The following is a 20,352-nucleotide window of genomic DNA, read 5'->3' as shown; positions in this document are numbered from 1 at the left end:
AATCTTTCGAGCCTGATTGACCAGCTTAGCTTGGTTCGATCAGCAGCTCGGGCTAAGTTTAAGCCAAGATTGAGCCAAGTTCACCATTAAGGCGTTTCTACAAACACTTGAACTGCACCTTCGAAATCACTTTGTATGTGAAACAGAAGCAATAGTTTTACAGGTATTTTGCCAAACACCTTGTAAGCAACATAAAAAAGTATGAAAAAATAATAATTTTGTTTCATGTACATACCTTCCTTGCCACTGGTCACACTTAGTTGAGTTATTTTATCAAACACTTGGTGAGCAACATCAATGGCAAAGAAATTGAGTCAGCAAACTAGCTCGATCCAAGTTTGATTCGAGTTGGATTCACTCCGAGTTGAGTTGAGCTAGGGCCTGCTGGAACTCGGCTCAAACTCAATTTTGAGCTCAAAAATATCAGCTCGACTTGGCTCGAACTCAGCTTCGAATTGAGTTGAATCGAGCTTTTTTGAATTGAGTCGAGCGAGCTAATCGAACTAGCTCGGTTCATGTACACCCCTAAATGTGGTACATTTGAGATTTTGATATACCTTGTTTTTTGTCTCATACCCTAAAATGATCTAGAAAAATAGATGGATGGCATTGTTGAAACACATACATCATGGTGGGGCCCACATAGCACTGACCACCAGCAATTAGATGGTGGCAGGGGAGTAGCTAATCCATTTCCAACAAGTATGTGCCCCACTGCGGTCCGTGAGAAATCAACTCCGTCTATCAAAAAAGAGGCAGCTCCGTAACCAAGATGGACTCCGACAGGAAACAATGAGAATCGAAGTGACCACGACATTAGGTGCAGGGTAGCATTGTCGGACCTGTACCGCATGATTGCAGCGGAATATGAGGTCCCACCATGGGAGCCAGACAAGGCTAGAAGACCCAACTATAAGGAGAGGGTGACTTCCAATCCTACCGAGTCTGAGTCTGGGTCCGAGTCGACTCAGATGACTTAGGCCAGACACGTTGGGATGTTAAGACGGTGTATCGAAATGGACTAGTGGAGGGAATTGGTTATTCCCTTGAAAAAGTAGCCATGCCGTTGAGGCTCTTGCTCCCATGGACCATAAGTAGGAAGGCCACATTCCAAAATCAAGTAGCTATCAGACCAGCAGTATGCACAAAAGAATGGTTAGAACAGTGGCCCATTCCATTGGCAAAAAGCTCACAGAGGGGTGGCTAGATTTGTCTAATTTGTACCATTTTGGGTCTCATTCACGCTTGTGGTTTAGCTAACCTCAAAAAGGAGTCAGTCCAAGGCCAGGCCTAATATAATACTTAACTTGAGCCAGCCCAACATGAGATCTATCATGATGTAGGATGTGGAGTAAGTACGTTCAAAACACCAATAAATCAGAAAAATTTCAAAGGGAAATTAACAAAAAATTCAACGTAGTTCGATTGATGGAAGTCAATTGAGCAGACTAATCAGGTCAGTGAATTAATTGACTGATTGATGGAAATTCGGATTATCCTAATCTTACTTTTCTTTGGTAAGCATAACTTTTACATCGAAGAGTATGATTAAAAATTTTCAAAAAAAAAAAACCCAAAAAATCTCTTAAAAATGAAGAAAATGATGTCCGAAGCTCGCCAAAGTAGGTCAAACGAAAGTGACCATACTCCTAATGGCCGAGTTGGTCCTGTGAAAGGAAAAAAACCAAAAAAGAAAAGAGAAAAAAAATGGCTAAATAACACTCCCGTGTAACATTCCCATGGAAGGGAACTACCTATTTAACTCATCTCACATATTTGTAAGGCTCATTGGATGTCTTATAGCTGATCTAAACCATCCATATAAAATGAGTTTTAATTTCATATCATTTGTTCAAAATTGGAAGTAAAACTTGTAACATGAATTCAATTGTGGGCTAAAGATATTTCCATTTTTTTAAAAAATGATAATACCGTTTGATTAAAGTGAATGAATTTAATCGCCTAATGGGTGACCCACATTAATATTTTAGTGAATTCCACACCCTGTTTTTAAAAGACCTTTCGGCTTATAACAAAAACTACCACGGCATGCGTGAAAGGTGAGCGTAGGATCTTTTTTGTTTGGAAAAAGTTAAAAATAGCCAAAGGACTTAAATATCACTTAGAATCATAGAGTAAAGGTTATTTTAATTAATTCCTCACAACTCACCCAAGACGTGCATCCTTATTCTGAGGCTCAACTTATATTAATTTATTTTATATGATACTGTCCATCTATTGTTCCCGATCATTTTAGGTAATGAACACAAAAGTGTAAAAGATCTTAAATCCAGGTGGTCCATACTTTAAGAAACAATGGTGATTGAACTCTCTGTCATTGAAAGCTTCTGATGGATAACTTTAATGTTTTCTAGTTTTTATTGTCCATCCAATCTATTGACAAGATTACGAAAGACTGTATGAAGGGTAGTTTCCTATGGTATAGTCCACTTGACAATTGGATCTGCTTCATTTTTTTCATAACATACTAAGACGATTTGCAAAAAAGCATAGACGGTGTGGATACAGAATATATACATCAAGGTGGTCCCCACGGTAAGGGCCGCACCGTCTTGGGTGAGGCCGGGGTCTCACCTAATCCGCTCCCGCTGTCCAGGACGCGGATTTCCTGCGAAAGCCTTTCGTAGGAAGATCCTGCACTAGAAACCTAGGTAGGCCCACCATGAAATTTTAGAGAAATCTAACCCGTAAATCCGTTTTTTGAGATCCTCTTAGGACTTGAGACCAAAATTGAGTAGTATCCAAGACTCAAATGGGCCTCACTAAAATAAAATGTGGGCAGGGAAATTCCTACCGTTGAAACCTCTCTAGGGTCAACAGTTATTTTTAAATGAGATCTATACCGTTCATAACGTCATTATTAATGGGATGAATTGAAAAAACAAATATTACCCTGACTCAAAACTTCTGTGGCTCCACAAATATTTCAACTGTATAATTTTAATCCTCACTTTTTGGGCCCACTTGGGTATTAGATCTGGTTCATTTTTCACCTGTTGTAATAAAATGAGCTCATAAAACGTATGGACGGGGTGGATTTCTAACAGACTTCACGGTGGGCCCCACCTAGGTTTCCAGGGCAGGATTGACTGGTGTACCTTCGGAGTAGCGGATTGGCTGGTGTACCACAAAGACGAGCACTGACGCTCCTCGAGCTCCGAGTTGTACGAACGGTTTAAAGGAGATCAAAGTTACATGGCCCCTACAGTGATGTATTTATTATATCTACACTGTTCATCTATTTTAAGAGGTCATTTAGAGCATTATACAAAAAATAAGTAATATCCAAAGATCATCTGGACCACACCACAAATATCAGATAATGATTTTCACCATTAATCAATTCGTAGGGCCCACCATAATGTTTATTTACCATCCAATCCGTTCATACGGTCACAAATACCTGAATTAAGAGGAAAAACAAATTTCATATTCATCCAAAACTTCCGTGGCCCCAAGAAGGGTTTCAATGGTAGACGTTCAATATCCTACTGGTTTTTGCAGTGTGGTCCACTTGATAGTTAGATATATCTTATTTTCCGTCTCAAGCCTTAATATGATCTCGAAAAATGGATGGACGGTTTAGATGTAACACATACCTCATGATCAGACCCACAGAACATGCTGATGTCAATATAGCAACTATATAGCTGGTGGGAGGTACACCAGCCAATCCACTTCCTATCGTCAGCTCTCTTTTGCAAAGGAATCTGCGTTCCTGGAGGAGTTGAAATATATGCGATTGCGGATACACCAGTCAATCCGCTTCCTATCCAGCTGTCTAAATTCTCTATCCCAGAGGAAAGGAGAAGATCCAAGATCTGGTTATTCTCAACCCTTCTATAGCAGAGGTATGAGAAATTCTCCCCCCTAAAATCTCCTCGATTGCATGCATTCCTATCGAGCTAGGGTTTCATGTAGGGTTCGCTTGTCTAGATTCACTTCATCTAGTTGGGATGGGCAGGATTCCAGAGATTGTTAGGGTTCCCCGAAAATATGAGAAATTTCGTCATCTAGGGTTTCAGGATTTCTCTATCTTCTTTTGATCTGAAGCGGCTTTTGATTTCGATATTTCTTCGATTTTTTTTTCTTCCAACTTTGTAAGGAATTGTTTTTTAGTCCAGGTTTGGACACTCTAGTAGATTGGATTGCAATAATTCATTTCGATGAGGCGGGAATGACGGGTGCTGGCCACATAGTGGCTAATCTTATTCTTGGTAATTTCTCAGCCTGAAAATTTATTGGTAGATTTTCAAATTTTAAAGTTTTTCTCGGGATATATCGGTAAAACATAGCCAAAAATAAAAAAACATCTAAAGATATTTACTGCGATTAGTGAATAAATTCAAAATTACGATATTTGAAATCTGCTGGGATTTTGAAAATTTCACGATAATACTGCGATAATATCATTCAGTTATTTTTCACGATGTTATCGTAAGATTTTCAAAATCTCAGCTGTATTTGTCACACTGGCAGGCAACCCTACAGTGTTCATTAGGAGGGACTTGCATATCGACTTTGCAGTTCTTTTGGTTCCAACTCAAAGTGCATGGAACTGCAATTAGAGGTGCAGCCGTCATCTTGAATAAATAACAGTGTTCGCCAACCTTGCGTTGCGTTGGTCATTTCTTCTACATTGAATTGGATTATTGCAATTTGGTTTGATCGAGCATTCAGATCTTGAAGTGTTTCGCATTCCTGCTGATGTCCATGGACAGTGGGAGATGGGTCTATGCATAATAATCAGCATGCATCACGTAGACCCCATCAACCCCCTCAAAATAGTTACGATATTGATTTCGTTTTGCGAAGATTCCCTTTCTTTTTTCATGTGTATTGTTATTCGGGATAGAATGACAGCCTCAAATCTGATCTTTTAGTTCTCAAGCAATCTTGACACTTATCTTTGTTCTTTTCCCCGTCTGTCAATGAAACTGATTTTTTTTCTTTTTTGGGTTTAGAAGCATAGATTTTTTTTTAATTTTTTAATTTTTTTTTGTTAAATGAAAAACTAGAAAGTATGTCTAATTTGCAAGTTAGGGGTCGTTTGGCACCATGGATTTGGGGGGATTCGAGGGGATTTCAAATCCCCTGGTTGTTTGGCACCATAAAGTAAATGGGGGTTTCAAATCCAGGGGGTTTCAAATCCCCTCAAAGAGGGGGTTTCAAATCCACGGTGAGAGTTTGGATTACATCTAAAATCCTTCCAAGAGTTGCATGTGTAATATGTGTGTCACTAGATTATTAGACTATTGGGCAAATGGCCCACTAATGATATCCCAAAACAACTAGATTATCAATTGCATCACTATAATTACTTTAATATGATGATCAACGCTGTCCAAACATTGTCCATTTAAATCAATGGTTAAAAATTCTTGGTTAGTCACTTGGACATGATCTTGTGCTTGTGTCCCATCCAAGACTTGGAATTTCATCATTTTCGGGCAAAGTATATATTTCAGCAGGCTTATTACAACCACTGTGTCAAACATTGCATACGTTCACTAATTAGAGGTATTAAAGTTGATTTAATAATTAAATTCAAACCCCTGTAAATATTCCATATACATAGCTACTTTTGGATTAAAGTTGATTACTAATCCAGGGTGCCAAACACAATAGGAGGATTTTAAATCCAGAGGGTTTCAAATCCAGGGGGTTGTGAATCCAGGCTCCCAAACGGCTCCTTAAACTAATCTGCCTATTCATTAAGATCCATGCTCAGAATTTCAGTTATCTTAGTTACGATACAGGAAAAAAACAATGGATGGTAATTTTGTTGCCTTTTTTTTCCCTAAAAAAATCTCCACTAAGAAAAGATGGGAGATCATTTGATGATTCAAGCATTTTTCAAATGTACTTTATTGTTTTACCCAGTGTTTTAAATAGCGGTAGCATGATGCGTAGCGCTCAACCCTCTATAGCGTTTATCGTAAATACGTAGCGTGTAGCGTAAGCTAAACAATACTTCTATTTTTTAATTTAAAAATATGACAAATATAATAAATGGTGAAAAAAGGGAAAAAAAATATATAAAAATGCCTAAAAGATGATTCATTTTATTAATTATAAGCATGTTCAAAAAAGTTATTAGTTATCATATATCAAAAGTCAATCCACATATATAAGCCAAATCAAATAATTATCACATCAACAACTTTCTAAGCCAACCACTTAAATTAATAATGTCTAATTGAAACCACAAGTCAAAATTATGAAAAGAAATAAAAATCCCATAGGTTAAAAGTACTAAGTACAATACAAGTGTCACATTCCTCAACATTAGAAACAAAGAAAACGTGAAAAAAATAAAAAATAGTAAAAAAATACATTGTAGCTTACGCTACGGACGCTACATGCTACGTAGCTGTAGCATACGCTACGACCCCTGGAGCGTAGGATTTACGCTATTTAGGACACTACGTAGTGCTACGGCCACGCTACGCTACGTAGCGTACTCTACCGCTACGCTACGGGCGCTATTTGAAACACTGGTTTTACCTTGTCATCGTAGCTTCATTATATCATATCATATTATGGATATAACCAAAAAGGAAAAAAAGAAAAAAAAATCATGTGTTTCCTTGGAATCATTATTTTAAAAAAATCAGGCGGTAAGAGGTGATCTCTGCAATGGTTCTAGGATTAATCAATTGCAGAGCATCACTGTTTGTCTTGCAAGTAATGGTTAATTGGAAAATCTTGCTATGATGAACAATCATCCAGCCGTGCATTCAACATCTTGTATTGATAAATAAAACCAAGTGAATCATTAGAAACAATCATATGTCCACGTCTATTTTTAATGTTTTGCCAGGGTTTTGGGCAAAAAATGTCTGCTGGATGTTTTTATCCATCTACCTTTCTTATCCTATTTCTTTTATTTCTTTTATTTTCTCTTCTTCTTCTTCTTCTTTTTTAAACGCTTGATTGGTGAGAAAACAATTTTCAGTTTTGGCTTTTCTACGTCAGTGTTTTAATTAGCAATAGTGTGTTGTGTAGTGCTCAACCCTCTGTAGCGTAAATAGCATAGCGTGTAGTGTAAGCGATATGATTCTTCTATTTTTAAATTTAAAAATAGAAAATATGATAAATGGTAAATGCCTAAAAGATGTTTCTTTCTTTCAAGTATAAGCATGTTTAAACAAGTTATTAATTATCATTTATCAAAGGCCAATATATCAACCAAATCAAATAATTATCACATCAATAACTTTCTAAGCAAACTACTTTAATTAATAATGTCTTATTGAAACCACAAGTCACAAGTATGAAAAGAAATAAAAATCCTAAAGGTTAAAAGTATTAAATACAAAGCAAGTGTCACATTCCTCAACATTAGGTACAAAGAAAACATATAATAATAAATAAATAAATACATTGTAGTGTACGCTATAGGGGATTTACACTATTTTGCTACGCTACGTAGCGCTCTAGCTACACCTCGATACAAGTGCTATTTGAAACATTGATCCATGTTACATTATGTAAACTGGTTCCTAAAGTCATTCACACCTTGAGTTTTTCCAGCTGGAGTTACTTGTTTTGAGTAAGCACTTTTTTCCCCCCAGCTTTTTTTGACACAGAATCAGGGATCTATTTGTTGCTATTTCTTACTACTTAAATGCAGTTATTTGTTAAAAAATGGCATATTTCATATGTATGCTTGTAATCTTGTGCGTTTCATTACCATAATGGTTGCATACTAGTCCTTTTCTGATTTGAAGCTTAAGGAATGCAGCCAGTTTCCTGATAAAAGGGATCAGCTTATGAGCTTTCCATTACAACGAGTTATTGTTCAGAAAGGCAGCTTGGCAAAACAGAGGATTTTAGTGAAGGGCTCTTAGCGACACGTGTTAAATTCCTGGCCTGTAAATTGGTCACCGATGGACAAACGAAGTGGTTCTAGTCTTTTTGTTAATGATGGGTCCTTTATGGAAAAGTTTAAACAGCTTCAACAAGAGAAGAAGGTGAAGGAGGCGGAGGCATCAGAGTCTAAATCTGGCATAACATGCAATTCATCGGGGTCTTTAAGGCCCAATGCTACCAGTAGTAAGATTGCATTGGATGATAAAACAAATGACGTCCGGAAGTCTATCCCATCCACTTCAAATGGCAAACTTGCATTCAGCTTGAAACAGAAGTCAAAGCTTACAGTAGCTCCTGTTAAGTTAGGTGCAGATGAAGATGATGATGAAGGGGATACAGGAAATGGGCTCAGCGACGGACCAGCAAAACGGCAGAAGTTGGGTCAACCAGATGTCTCCGGGACTTCGTCGGACGAAGGGGATGTTGGTAATTACTGCTTTTATACAGATACTTTATCTACCATACTGGATTTGAAATGTCTTTTCTGATCTATGCTCTTTCTGGTATCCATTGGCTTTGCAAACTGCTGATATGATGGTTTTGTTGTCTCTCTATTTGGAAATGTTGCCATTTCCATTTCCTTTTTTCTCTCTTTCTTACCTGTCCAAATTTACCTGCTATTACAAGTTCCAAAAACAAAAAGGAAACTGATTGCAAAATAAAGCACAAAAACAATGTCTTAGCTGCTGGCCAGTGGCTAGAAGAAGTATTTTCTGCTGGATACCCTACATGTTGGACTGGCATTTTGCCTAGGTTCATTTTAGAGGCAATTTGTTTTACATTACTGTTTCTTAATGACCTTTGCTGCTGCTGTTTCCATTTCCATGTGTGAATGCTGTGGCTCTCTGCAATTTTTGTTAAAAGAATGATAAAGCTGCTACTTTGTTGATGATTTCATTTCAATGCTCTATTGAAGCTTACATGATAAATCGGGAGCCAAGCAGTTTTCTCAAATGCCCAAATGGCCATTTATGCAAGGTCCTTGGTCTCAAATAGTTCCACTTGTCCCCTTTTCTTTACATAATTGAGCATCCAAAATTCAGACTTCACAATCTCCTGGGGAGATGGTTCACTATCTATCTTTTACCGTTTCTCTTTGGTTATTTTTCTTTCCTTCAGTTAATTAAAAGTTCATGGAGGATGGAAAATGATCTTCCCAGGAGTAACTGCTGAAAAATGAAATAGTTTTTTTATTTTTATTTTTTTCTAATTAGATTTGCTGTTGTTGTTTGCTGATCATTTTGGTTACACACTTGACCATAATTTGCATTCAAATTTTCCAATGCATGTTTACTTTCCAGTTTCCTTTTCAAGATATAACTATATCATGCCTCCATAATGCAGTATATCACCGTAGTTGTTTGCAACTTTGTTTATGGATTTGTCATCCTTCTGCTGTTTTCACAAACGGAAACATTCCATCCACTTAAATATGCCGTTTGTTTATTACCTTGTTCTCAGAGCTGCCAAGTTCAGATTACGATATCTAAATTTTATCCGTGACTAAGTTGACTTACGATGCAAACCTCATGCCAGAAAGTTCTAACATTTTGATATAGTAATTGGTTGAAGGCCTACAAGTACTAACTAACAAGCAGCATGAACTGAAGCATCATGATTATCACCTCAGCATCTGAATTTGGCCTTGGAATTGGCAGCCCCCAACTTTACTGCAGTATTCACCTTGAAGATAGAAGAGTAGCATAGCTGTAGAGTAGTGATGGGTTTGCTTAATCTATTTTTCCTACCATATTATCTATGCCTAATCTAAAGAATATGTTTCATGCTGGAAATTTCATTTCCTCTAGTCCATACCATTTGTAACACCTAGGAGTCTGTCTGTGTAGTGATTTACATCTTCTCTATTCTCGACTTGGGGAATGTGAAAAAGACATTCTTGAAAGTTTCTTGTCTCATGAATGCAGCTTTGTCTTAAGTGTCTATCGACCTTGGTGGAAAGAGATGTTGATTGAAAGAATTCGAAAATGTGGCACGCCCTGCTACAAGAGTAATTTGCATTCCCCTGTTTGATGCTCTCGGTATTAATCAGTTCTTAAGTGACATGCAGCACCATCTCCCCCAAATGATCCTGCAGTGAAGAAAGTTGCAGACAAGTTAGCAAGTTTTGTGGCAAAAAATGGACGACAGTTTGAACATGTTGCACGTCAAAGGAATCCTGGAGATACACCTTTTAAGTATGCTTTCTTCTTTCGCATTGGAATATACACCTTTTAAGTATGCTTTCTTCTTTCGCAATGGAATATTTTCCATTTTGGGTGCTAATTTTCATTACTTAGTATCAAGCTCAAATGCAGTTTATTTATGCTGTGGATCTTTTTTCTTTTCCTTGTTTGCCCTTTATGATATGTTGGCAGCCTTTTCCGGATGAGCTACCCCTTTAGCTTTTTATAACCTAGTTGTATAAGCATCATGTTATCATTTGTATGGCTTATAGAGGACTGCCAAATCATGCTTAAGACCATGCGGCATAGTCATGGGATGATATGATCATAGTTTCCACTGTGCTGCATTTTTTTTTTTTTTCAATGGACTGTCCATTTCTGGCCCGTATGGAGCTCCTTTATTTTTGCTTGTTTTGCAAGGTCTACTTGCAATTTCCACTGCATTTAAAAGAAAATATTTTGAAGGATTTGTAGGCAATAGTGAAGCAAAAACTGTGATACCACTTTGCAGCTAGTACCATGTTTACTAAGACGTGTTATTTTGTGTCCGTGAGTGAGTCAGAGAGAGAGGGAGAGAAATTCAGTATGTGCTTGTTAGTTTCTTTTAAGTAATCTTTCCCAGATACCGTTCTTCAATATATGCTTGAATTATTATTATTATTTGTTTGGTTCATGCTTTTCAATGTATATCTTCCCATGGTGTGTATTGGTGGTGACTTATGTGATTCTAATTATTTCAGTATGCTCAGCTCTTAGTTGTACAATCCTTTGAACCCCCACTTCCTAATTTTTTATAGTTGTTAACATTTTGAAATGGACGTTTATCTACTCCTGCACCCGAATCTGTTGCCTTTTCACACTTTGTGCAACTATGGGACGGCTTGCATCTCAATAGTGAGACAGTTGCTTCTTAAGCAAAGTTAGAATCATTCTGGCTCTTGTTGTAAATTATGGCATGTCCTAGCTGCAAAGGTTGTATGTATCATTATCGTTATACGTATCACACCCTTGGGGTATGGAAACATGTATCGATATCATTGATAATATTGCATATAGAACAGGGAATTTATGTGTCGTTATCATTATATGTATCACACCATTGGGATATGGAAACATGTATCAATATCATCGATAGTATTGCATATAGTGGGGGAATTTATGTATCGTTATCGTTATGTGTATCGCCAGCATTTTCTGTATCAGTATTGATGCTGCGTGTATTGCACCCTTGGGATACGGAAACATATCAAGCATCTCATGGGAAATATCACATGCATTGCATAATGTTTGCCATTTTTGGGAAACATTGGGAAATTGGTTGAGTTTTTCAATGAAACTTCAGGGGCTGTCAAAAAGACATTATTGTATACTTAGAACTCAAAAGATCACAAAAAACAAGTACACATAATGAGTTTCCTTTCTATAGGGACCTGAACTATGCGTTGTTTGATAGAAGTAATGCAGTTATATACAAAATCAGCTCATATATAATTTAAAGATCATAGAAGACATGTATGAGAGTTGAAAATTGGAGGCCAAAATTGAAAACCAGATTTTCTCCAATTTTTCCAAATTCAAAAATCAGAGGCCAAAATCTATGATTGAGCATGCGGGGTTTCCAAAATTTTTGCAAAGGGGGCTGAGGATGGTGTTGACGATATGTATTGATGGTATTGAAGATGCAAAGGTTATAACTGTGATATTTTAAAAATGTCGCAATGTATCGATAACTTGTTGATACATTGTGATATTTTGGGAAATATTGCACGATGCAGGGAAGAAAGTGTACTTAACCCTATCATAGGAAAGCCCTGTCTTCTCCTTCTTCTTCTCTAGGTTGTTAGGATATTTGAGTTACTTGATGAAACTTAAAAACCTTGAATGCTCTAGTCAGGTTCCTTGAAGTAAATGTAGTGTTTTTTTAATTGTAAAAGTTCAATTGGTTCAAGAACAAAGAGATAGCAAGGTGGGTAAATGTTGCCTTTTTTCAATTGTCTACAGGGTGTCCTGTATCCGTTACGATACGGCCATATCAGCCGATACGTAACGGTAACGGCCGACACCGTCACCCCCCCGATTTTGTGACCGTAACGGCCGTTACGGCCCTATAATGGCTGTTACGGGCCTAAAGAAAATAGGAAGGTGTGGAGTCGTGGGAGAGAATCACAGCAGCAATCTCCCACAATCCTTCTTCTTCCTCTTCTTCTTTTCTCCTGTAATGGCAGCAGATTCTCTCCCCTCCTCCTCTCTCTCTCTCTCTCTCTCTCTCTCTCTCTCTCTCTCTCTCTCTTCTTTCCCTCTTTTCTTTTCGGCGGTTTCCCTCTCTTCTTTTTCATTTCCGGCAACAAAAATGGAATGGACTGTTTCACAGCCACGCATTTATTATTTATTTATTTATTAATTTTTTTTGTGTTCTGCGGTGCACGCTAAATAGTGCACGTGCATTGTTTTGTTACACGGGTCCGTTGTAACCTGTTAATTGGGTCACACTGACGTGGATGAAGGGAAAACACACATGTCAGCTTGATCTAAAACTTTGTAGCCCCCAATAAACTTTCAATGGTGGAAGTTTAATTATTGTTGTTTCTTATGGTGCGGTCCACCTGAGCTTTCGATCTGCCTCATTTTTGGGCTCATGCCCTAAAATTATTTGGCAAAATGGATGGACGTTGTGGATATAACATATGCATCACGGTGGGGCTCAAAAAACTTTGACACTTGTGTGCTACACTTCACAATCTGAGTCCCGCCTAATTCGGGCCCTTAAAAAATTGTACACGAGACATGTATTAACTTAAAATTTACCAATTAAATTATGAACAGTAGTTGCTAACTCACAATGCCAAAATCAAATTGTTTGAATAGTTTTAATTGTTAATTTGTGGATGCTTATTTTTAAAAATAGGGCCTTTTGATTTTTTTCATGATTCACTATCCAATAAATGTCCACCAATTCATAAGTGGGATAATGCCAATAAATTGCATGAATCTGAGGCTGATTTGGGGCATGGATTGGTCCTCCAAGTCAGCCCCAAATTGGCAACGCCATGTACCTGAATTTAATTTCAATTTTTTTAAAGAACTATTGGGAGAAATGATATCACATGGATAAGTATATAAGTTATATATTTAGAAAATTAAATATATGAGTTTTGTAGTCAAATTCAGGTTATCTGGTTCATAAATTCATTAGACAGTCCGATACAACTTCTCACCAAATAGTAGAGCGTTACACCACCATAAACATGTTCTAATTTATAAATGAATGCATATTTGGAATGCTTAGAATATTCTGGATTTAATCCATATTTTTTCATATTTTTTTGGCAAAAAAAATAAAAAAATAAAATTGCACCGTTACGGGCCGTTACGCCCCCGTATCGCCGTTACACCCCCGTATCCGTATTGGTATCGGAGGGCACCGTTACGCCAACCGATACCGATACGGGATACCTTGATTGTATACAAACTCTATTAAGAAGTTCAAGAACAAAGAGATCACAAGGGTGGGTGTGATCTCTTCTTGCATGTGGGTAATCTATGCTCTTTTATTGCATCTTTGCTCTTGCTTAACTAACGAAGTTAATATACATAAAAAAGGCAATTTCAGCACATCTATATCAGCAAGGGGAAAATGATTTCACTTGTGAACATTGTAGGCATATTTGTTTAGTGAGAATACTTTTTGTTCATTCTTCTTGATCATAAGCCAGCAGACCATTAATCTATTTTTCTCTCATGTCATTTGTCATTTTATCTATTTATTTGCTCCATGTACTAGCAGGTTTCTATTTGATGAAAGCTGTGCAAATTACAAATATTACGAGCACAGACTAATTGAAGAGGAGAAGGCTCTTGCACAGATAAATGATTCTCAAGCATCAGGTACTTTTTGGTACCTATCCTTCCCCTTTCTGGCTTCAGGAAGTTTGTGGTTTTCTGTTAGTGTGGATTAGCATGATAGAGTCATGATAACAAAACATGTCATTTTCGAGAACTCTCCTGGCCATCGACTTTAACTATACCTTGCATCTTTGATTATTCTTAGTGTAACCTTGATGCTCCACCTTTCTTTTGTTGATTTTTAAACATCTAGATTCTGAAGCCTTCCTCGAAACCTCCAATCTAGTCCATGCACGCAGTGCTCTAACCCTATATCCTCCTAAACCCTGAACAAATGTGCTGAGATTTAAACCCTGAATCCTTTGCAGTGCCTATTTCTTGTTTCCAAAATGTTGATTTTCGAGTTTTGACTTTCTTCTAACACTTTCCTTTTGGATTAGTCCATAAGATGCTTCATTTCTCTGAATGTCCAGTATAGAGTTGCTCAACCCATTGGGATCCTCCAGGCCTCATCAAGGTGGTGTTACCATCAGTTTCATAGCCAGTGCTGGTTTTGACTTCCAGATATTGCAATATGACACATGGTACCTTATCTTTTAGTTTTTATTGGTCTGGAATGAATTATGCAACTATCCTTAAAATAAAAAAGAGTTACGGAACTGTCACCCTCACTGAATTTCTATAAATAACAAGAGCACTTGCTGTAAGGAAATATGCTTGATGTCTGGGGAGCTATTTTTGGGTGCTTCTCATGTACATGCTGCCAATGTTCGACTCCACTGTGTAGCTTTGAATCCAACCATCATCATCTAAACCTTATCCCTGCTGATCGGGTCAGCTACATGAACCTATTTTGCCATTCCACTCTTTCATAGACCATATCCTCAGTTAAACAATAGGTTCTTAGGTCTTTTCTTACTACCTCCATCCATGCCTGTTTGGCCTTTCCCTTGCCCTTTGAGTCCTCAACTTGAATCCACTCACTCCTACCTGGTGTGGTTCTTGGTCTCCATTGCACATGGCTAAGCCATCCAAATCTGCTTCCCCTCATCTTTACCCATTGTTGCTACTCCCAAGTTCCCATTAATGTGTTCATTTCCAATTCTATCCTTCCTTGTCCCGCCGCTCATCCATCTCTTTGTATTAAGTCACGTGTTTTCTCTCCATCTATTGGTTGCTGAACAAGTGGCAGTTGATGTGAAATATTGATTTTCTGTTAATATTTCCAATCCTTTCCTGAAGGATTGAATTATGGTGTGAAGTTAATAGGCTCCATTTTTGCCTCCTTTAGTTGAGTTTTTTGAATTTCTCATTGTTGTTCATTAAAACTCATGATATTTCTGTGTTTCTTATCTGAGTTTTAATGGTTAACTTCGGATCACTTTTGCATTCAGCCTCTACAAGTACATCATCTAGAACATCAAGTGGGTCTCAGAGGAGTAATGTTCAACACCATTCTAATTATCAAATCCCAGCTTCGGCCCTATACGAGGCCAGTGAGGATGCTAGGTCTTCTACAAGTTCAGTTCAAGCAACATCAGTGGGAAGAGTGTCCTCTTATGGTATGTATATATTTTATTTTGTTTGTTATCTTAGAATTCTTCTGCTGAGGTAGCTTTCTATGAGAGTAGGATATGATACTTATCTTGAGAACCTTGAGATATATGCAAAATTATAGCTAAAGAGTGGAAAATGCAAATTATGGTTCTTATTGATATAAGGTCTCATGACTATATTCAGTTTCATGGTTTTTCTTTCCTTTGAATTCCATGCATTCCTTAAACTGTTTGCTTGTATGCCACGCAATTTTCCACTTCGGTAGGGACATCATTAGCTGATGGCAACTATTAAACTTTATTTTGCCAAAAATCAAGGGCATGTTTATTAGATGGCTAGATGCCTAAAAATGAGTTCACCTCATTTTAGTTGATCATAAATGATTTATCAGAGATAATCTTGGTATCTCATTTTAGTTAATCATAAATGATGTATTAGAGATAATCTTGGTATCTCATTTTAGTTACTCATAAATAATGTACTAGGCATCATCTTGGTAAGGATTAGAAATAATGTACTAGAGATCATCTTGGTAAGGATTAGAAATAATGTACTAGAGATCATCTTGGTAAGGATTAGAAATAATCTTGATAACCAACAGTCATGATCTCTCATACATAATTACTAATAACTAAAATGAGATGAACTCATTTTAGATGTCTACCAGACTGGCCTTGAACTTTTTGACTGCATGGCAGAAAATAAACTTAGCTTGGGACATTGTTCAAGACTGTAAGTGAATTTTGGGAGCTTTAAACATTCATATATGATGATTATTTTCTTGTGATATGTGGAAAATTTGGCTCATATACTGTAACTGGGATCTGAAATTATTGATGCAGGTGAGTCAAGTGGACCTTCAGCTGCGGATCCCATTGCAATGATGGAATTCTACATGAAAAAAGCTGCTCATGAAGAGCGTAGGAGGCAGCCTAGACAGTCAAAAGATGAAATGCCTCCGCCTGCTTCTCTTCAAGGTCCTCATCATCTTTTTCACAGTTTTTCTTTTTCTATTTTGGAAATGTCACTCATTTAAGCTTTCTCTAGCTTTCCTCATTTCTTCTGAGATTCTCCTTTATCAACTGTATAATCTCAAATCTATAAGGCATTTTATATGTTTTTGGTGTCTTTTCTTATATTTTCTTTTTGTGTACCAATTGCAGCTTCAGTAAAAAAGGGCCATCACATGGGCGATTATATACCGCCTGAGGAGCTTGAGAAGTTTTTGTCTAGCTGCAATGATGCCGCTGCACAAAAAGCTGCTAGAGAGGCAGCAGAAAGGGCTAAAATCCAAGCTGACAATGTTGGGCATAAGCTTCTATCCAAAATGGGATGGAGAGAAGGTAGTTTGTAACTAGCTTTCCATTTGGGGCCTGTTTGTTTGGATTGTTGGAATCCTTCTTTCTACCATGGAAAAGTTTTTTTTTTTTTTTTTTAATTTAATTTAAATTCCTCTCAGATATGATGTTTTCAGCTGTTTTCCGAACAAAAGCGGTTGTGGAAATCAAGTTCCACAGTTTTCTGCTTTTTTGGAGAAAAAAAAAGCTAAGAAATGGAGATTTCCACATTTTTTGGTGGGCTCACTTTTTTGCCATTGACTTGTACACAATTTTTTTATTTGTAGGATTCTGATCCACAGATTTCTATTCCTCTATTTTGATGTTTTCCTTTCCATATCTACCTTTTTGGATTTCCCAATTCAAGCAGGCCTTGGTGGTTTATTCCTGTTAATTCACCACTAAAGTTGTGACCTTTGTATTCCTTAGGTGGTAAAAATGCTTCTGAGCTCCTCATAAAGCCCCTGTGTTTCTAAAATGACAAAATACCTCTATAAAATGGTCGGTCCATATTTTACTGATTTGGAAAAATGGCCACGTTCTCAGCTGAATATAACCATATAGCCATTGATTCCCATCACTTTCAAAATGCTAACACTATTGCAAAATGCAAATACTATTTCTTCTTCTTTATTTTCTTTTTACTGGGTTTGTGTAAATTGCATGCACTGTCAAGATTGTTTCATTGATCTGTAGCAAATGTCTTTAACTGAATGAGTTGGTCACAGGTGAGGGTCTTGGCAGTTCCAAGAGTGGACGTGCAGATCCAGTGATGGCAGGAAATGTAAAATTGGACAACCTAGGGGTTGGAGCAGAACAACCTGGGGAAGTCACCCCTGATGACGACATCTATGAGCAGTATAAGAAACGGATGATGCTTGGTTACCGTTACAGGCCAAACCCACTGGTAAGTGGTAACTGCATCGTTCATTGGTTTTTCTCTTTCTTTCTGCCTTTATCATTGAAGAATAACCCAGTGTAGCGGATTCACTGAGTTCTGGTAGGAGATACATTCAACAGACATGCACCTGGAAAAAATAAAAGGACGAATGAACTAAAGAAAACACAATGCAAGTACAGTGATTTGTTCACCTAAGCAAGGGTATATTTTAGCATTGTCCATAATGACCCCAACATCTTTGGATGGATGTGGATTAAGCACACAGTGATTTGTACATCTGCAGATACCATTTGCATTGCAATAACATTAAGCAGTCTAGTCGATGATGGGGGTGCACCCATGCTGCCCTGTATCTCAGTTGGGTGGAGACACTGGTTATTCGTTATGTACATTTATACCCCTGGAATTTATTTTTTTTTACAATTTTCATCAGAGAGGAGCATATCCAAGTCATGAAGTGCTTCTCTCTCTGAATCACATGCATGTATGAGGCTGACGATTCATCTGTTCGGCCCTACTATATGGATGGGGTTTGCACAAGAAGTAACTGGTTGGGTGGCCATAGCCTGTCTGGAGAGGCTTGTTGCGATTAGAGATGGGCAGTTTGGACAAAGTCCCAGCAAGTAGCTCGACCGGCAAATGGGCAAAGGCCCTCCAATCAGTGGCTATTGTCATCAGATTGGCATGTTTGTGTGGAATATTGTCCATGGTAGGGCCCAAGAGATTTTGCACATGTCCCACTGCATGTATGGTGACTGTGCTTCATAAATAAGATGTTAGCACATAGCACTGGATTCGTTGCTTCTGCTGCCGCCATATTATGACACCTACTCAAAATTCTTGTCGAATTGATTTATGTTTTTATACTGTTTATCTTTTTGTTTTTCTTTTGCAGAACAATCCTAGAAAAGCATATTATTGAGTAGCCTTCTCTTGTAAGAAGGTATAGGAGGGGGAGTAAAGAGTGATTTCTTGTGGAAGTTTGATGCGAAGTTATTTCTACTGCAGCAGCGGTCAAGGAGTGGGGAAAAAGAAAGATGGGGATTTTGGTGCAACTGGAGTTCAATTTGTGGATGTAAATCCTGCTTGGATCAATGTTTTTCATTGTTGAAGACAATTGCATCTCTTTGAAGTTTATTGTATGTGATCATGTGCGTTTTCTCTTCTGCCTTTTTGGGTCGTTTCTTTAAGAATTTTTTTGAGCGCATCGTGTTTCAGATGAATGTGTATCCATTGTAAAGGAATGCTGGAGCACCTGCTCTTTACTCTTTTGGCCTTGGAGAGACGTGATGCTCTGAAGTTTTGGATGACTGCAGCTTGTTGTACATGTGGCATGCCTGCATTATGCCATTCTCCACCAAACCATCCATCACATCATGGGTCTACTGTAGATGGTGAGCGCCCCTCCAAATAAAGATTGTATTGCACAATCTGTGCTACTGCTTCATGGAAACCTTGTTGAATTTTGGAGTTCATGTTCATCATCCATTTTGGTGGCCACCAACTGGACATAAGGTCATCATGGATGATGCATCATGGTTTTCTGATCATGATTAATCAACATAATTAGAGCCATGATTTGTTTGGGTTTTGATCTGCAAACAGCGGCCCTATTCATGCAAACGGAAGTGGAAGCAGAAGTTAAGAGCTCACACTACAAATAGTAAATTGATGTGTGTTATCGTAGCCATCTAATCTTGGCCTTAAAAGCCGTGATAGAAAAACATAAGCTGTCAGTGTTAGGTAGCATTGAGTATGGAAATGTGCTGAAAGTGATTACGTAGGAGGATTTTCTGATAGAGTATGGTTTTCATTTTGTGGGCCATATTTGACTGGGCCCACTGGATTAGATAGCAAATATAACACAATATGGTTGTCCCATGCAAGTACCGACCGACATGTTCCTAGAAAGCATAGTGAGGTGATTTAAGGTGGGGCCCCATGTCCCGTGATATTTCCAAATTAGGCAAACGTAGGTAGGAGGAGAGATGTGGTACATATGTCAACAAATCAAATGCCCAAACGAGAGGTGCCGACTCACAAGATCCATTAGGAAAGCTATAAAAATCAGAAAAGAGAAATGCTAGACATGGAAGGCCCGTGCGGTTCATCACGATGTCCACGTTTAATCTACTCTGTGCATCAGTTTTGTCAGCGCTTAGTGGTAGAAAGTGCGTTTGAGCATTCGAGGGCCTAAAATAGTGAGGGATGGAAACACCCGTCATTGTATTTGTATCCTCAACATGAGCTGGTGAAACTAATAGACGGAGTGGGTTTCACATGGACATGGGGTAGGTGCCATAGGGCTCGGTTTTGCAGGCTCGTCTTGCTAGCCAGAGACTGAAGTGGTGATTTGCCTCACGGAATCGCAAGATCCTGGTCGTTCACAATGCAGGAAACGTCATGAACATACAATCAAGTGTGTCCACTCATGGAGTGGATCACACGTGGATTAGCCAGCCAGTGCTTGTTAACCGTAGGATTCACCACATGAGTGGCCGGGATTTCATACTCCTATCCTACAAATTGACACTTGAGTCCTGGTACTTGTGAAAGAGAAATAGATCATCTCGTGTTGAGACGAGATTCAAATCAAAGGGAGGGAAGAAACGAACTTACGGGCCTGTTTTCTTCC

General features: G+C 38.0%; 1 protein-coding gene across 2 annotated transcripts; it reads left to right on the top strand.

Moving 5' to 3' along the window:
* Window positions 1-3,798: 3,798 nt before the first annotated feature.
* LOC131220721 (SURP and G-patch domain-containing protein 1-like protein) lies at window positions 3,799-18,883 on the top strand. 2 transcript variants are annotated; one of them, XM_058215539.1, is made up of 9 exons: window positions 3,799-3,872; window positions 7,769-8,322; window positions 9,965-10,091; window positions 13,864-13,964; window positions 15,317-15,484; window positions 16,322-16,456; window positions 16,643-16,822; window positions 17,545-17,723; window positions 18,613-18,883. In XM_058215539.1, exons 2-9 carry the CDS (start codon window positions 7,914-7,916, stop codon window positions 18,637-18,639), a joined length of 1,326 nt encoding a protein of 441 aa, XP_058071522.1. In that variant the 5' UTR covers window positions 3,799-3,872; window positions 7,769-7,913; the 3' UTR covers window positions 18,640-18,883. The 2 variants fall into 2 exon arrangements, with proteins under 2 accessions (XP_058071522.1, XP_058071513.1); XM_058215530.1 differs by lacking the exon at window positions 3,799-3,872 and having other exon boundaries at window positions 7,134-8,322.
* The last annotated feature ends 1,469 nt before the right edge of the window (window positions 18,884-20,352 follow it).

Source organism: Magnolia sinica, chromosome 1 (genome assembly GCF_029962835.1).
Source record: "Magnolia sinica isolate HGM2019 chromosome 1, MsV1, whole genome shotgun sequence".
In the NCBI taxonomy this organism is placed as follows: Eukaryota; Viridiplantae; Streptophyta; class Magnoliopsida; order Magnoliales; family Magnoliaceae; genus Magnolia; species Magnolia sinica.
Note: the sequence above shows the minus strand (reverse complement) of the source record. Positions and strands in the feature narration are given on the sequence as shown.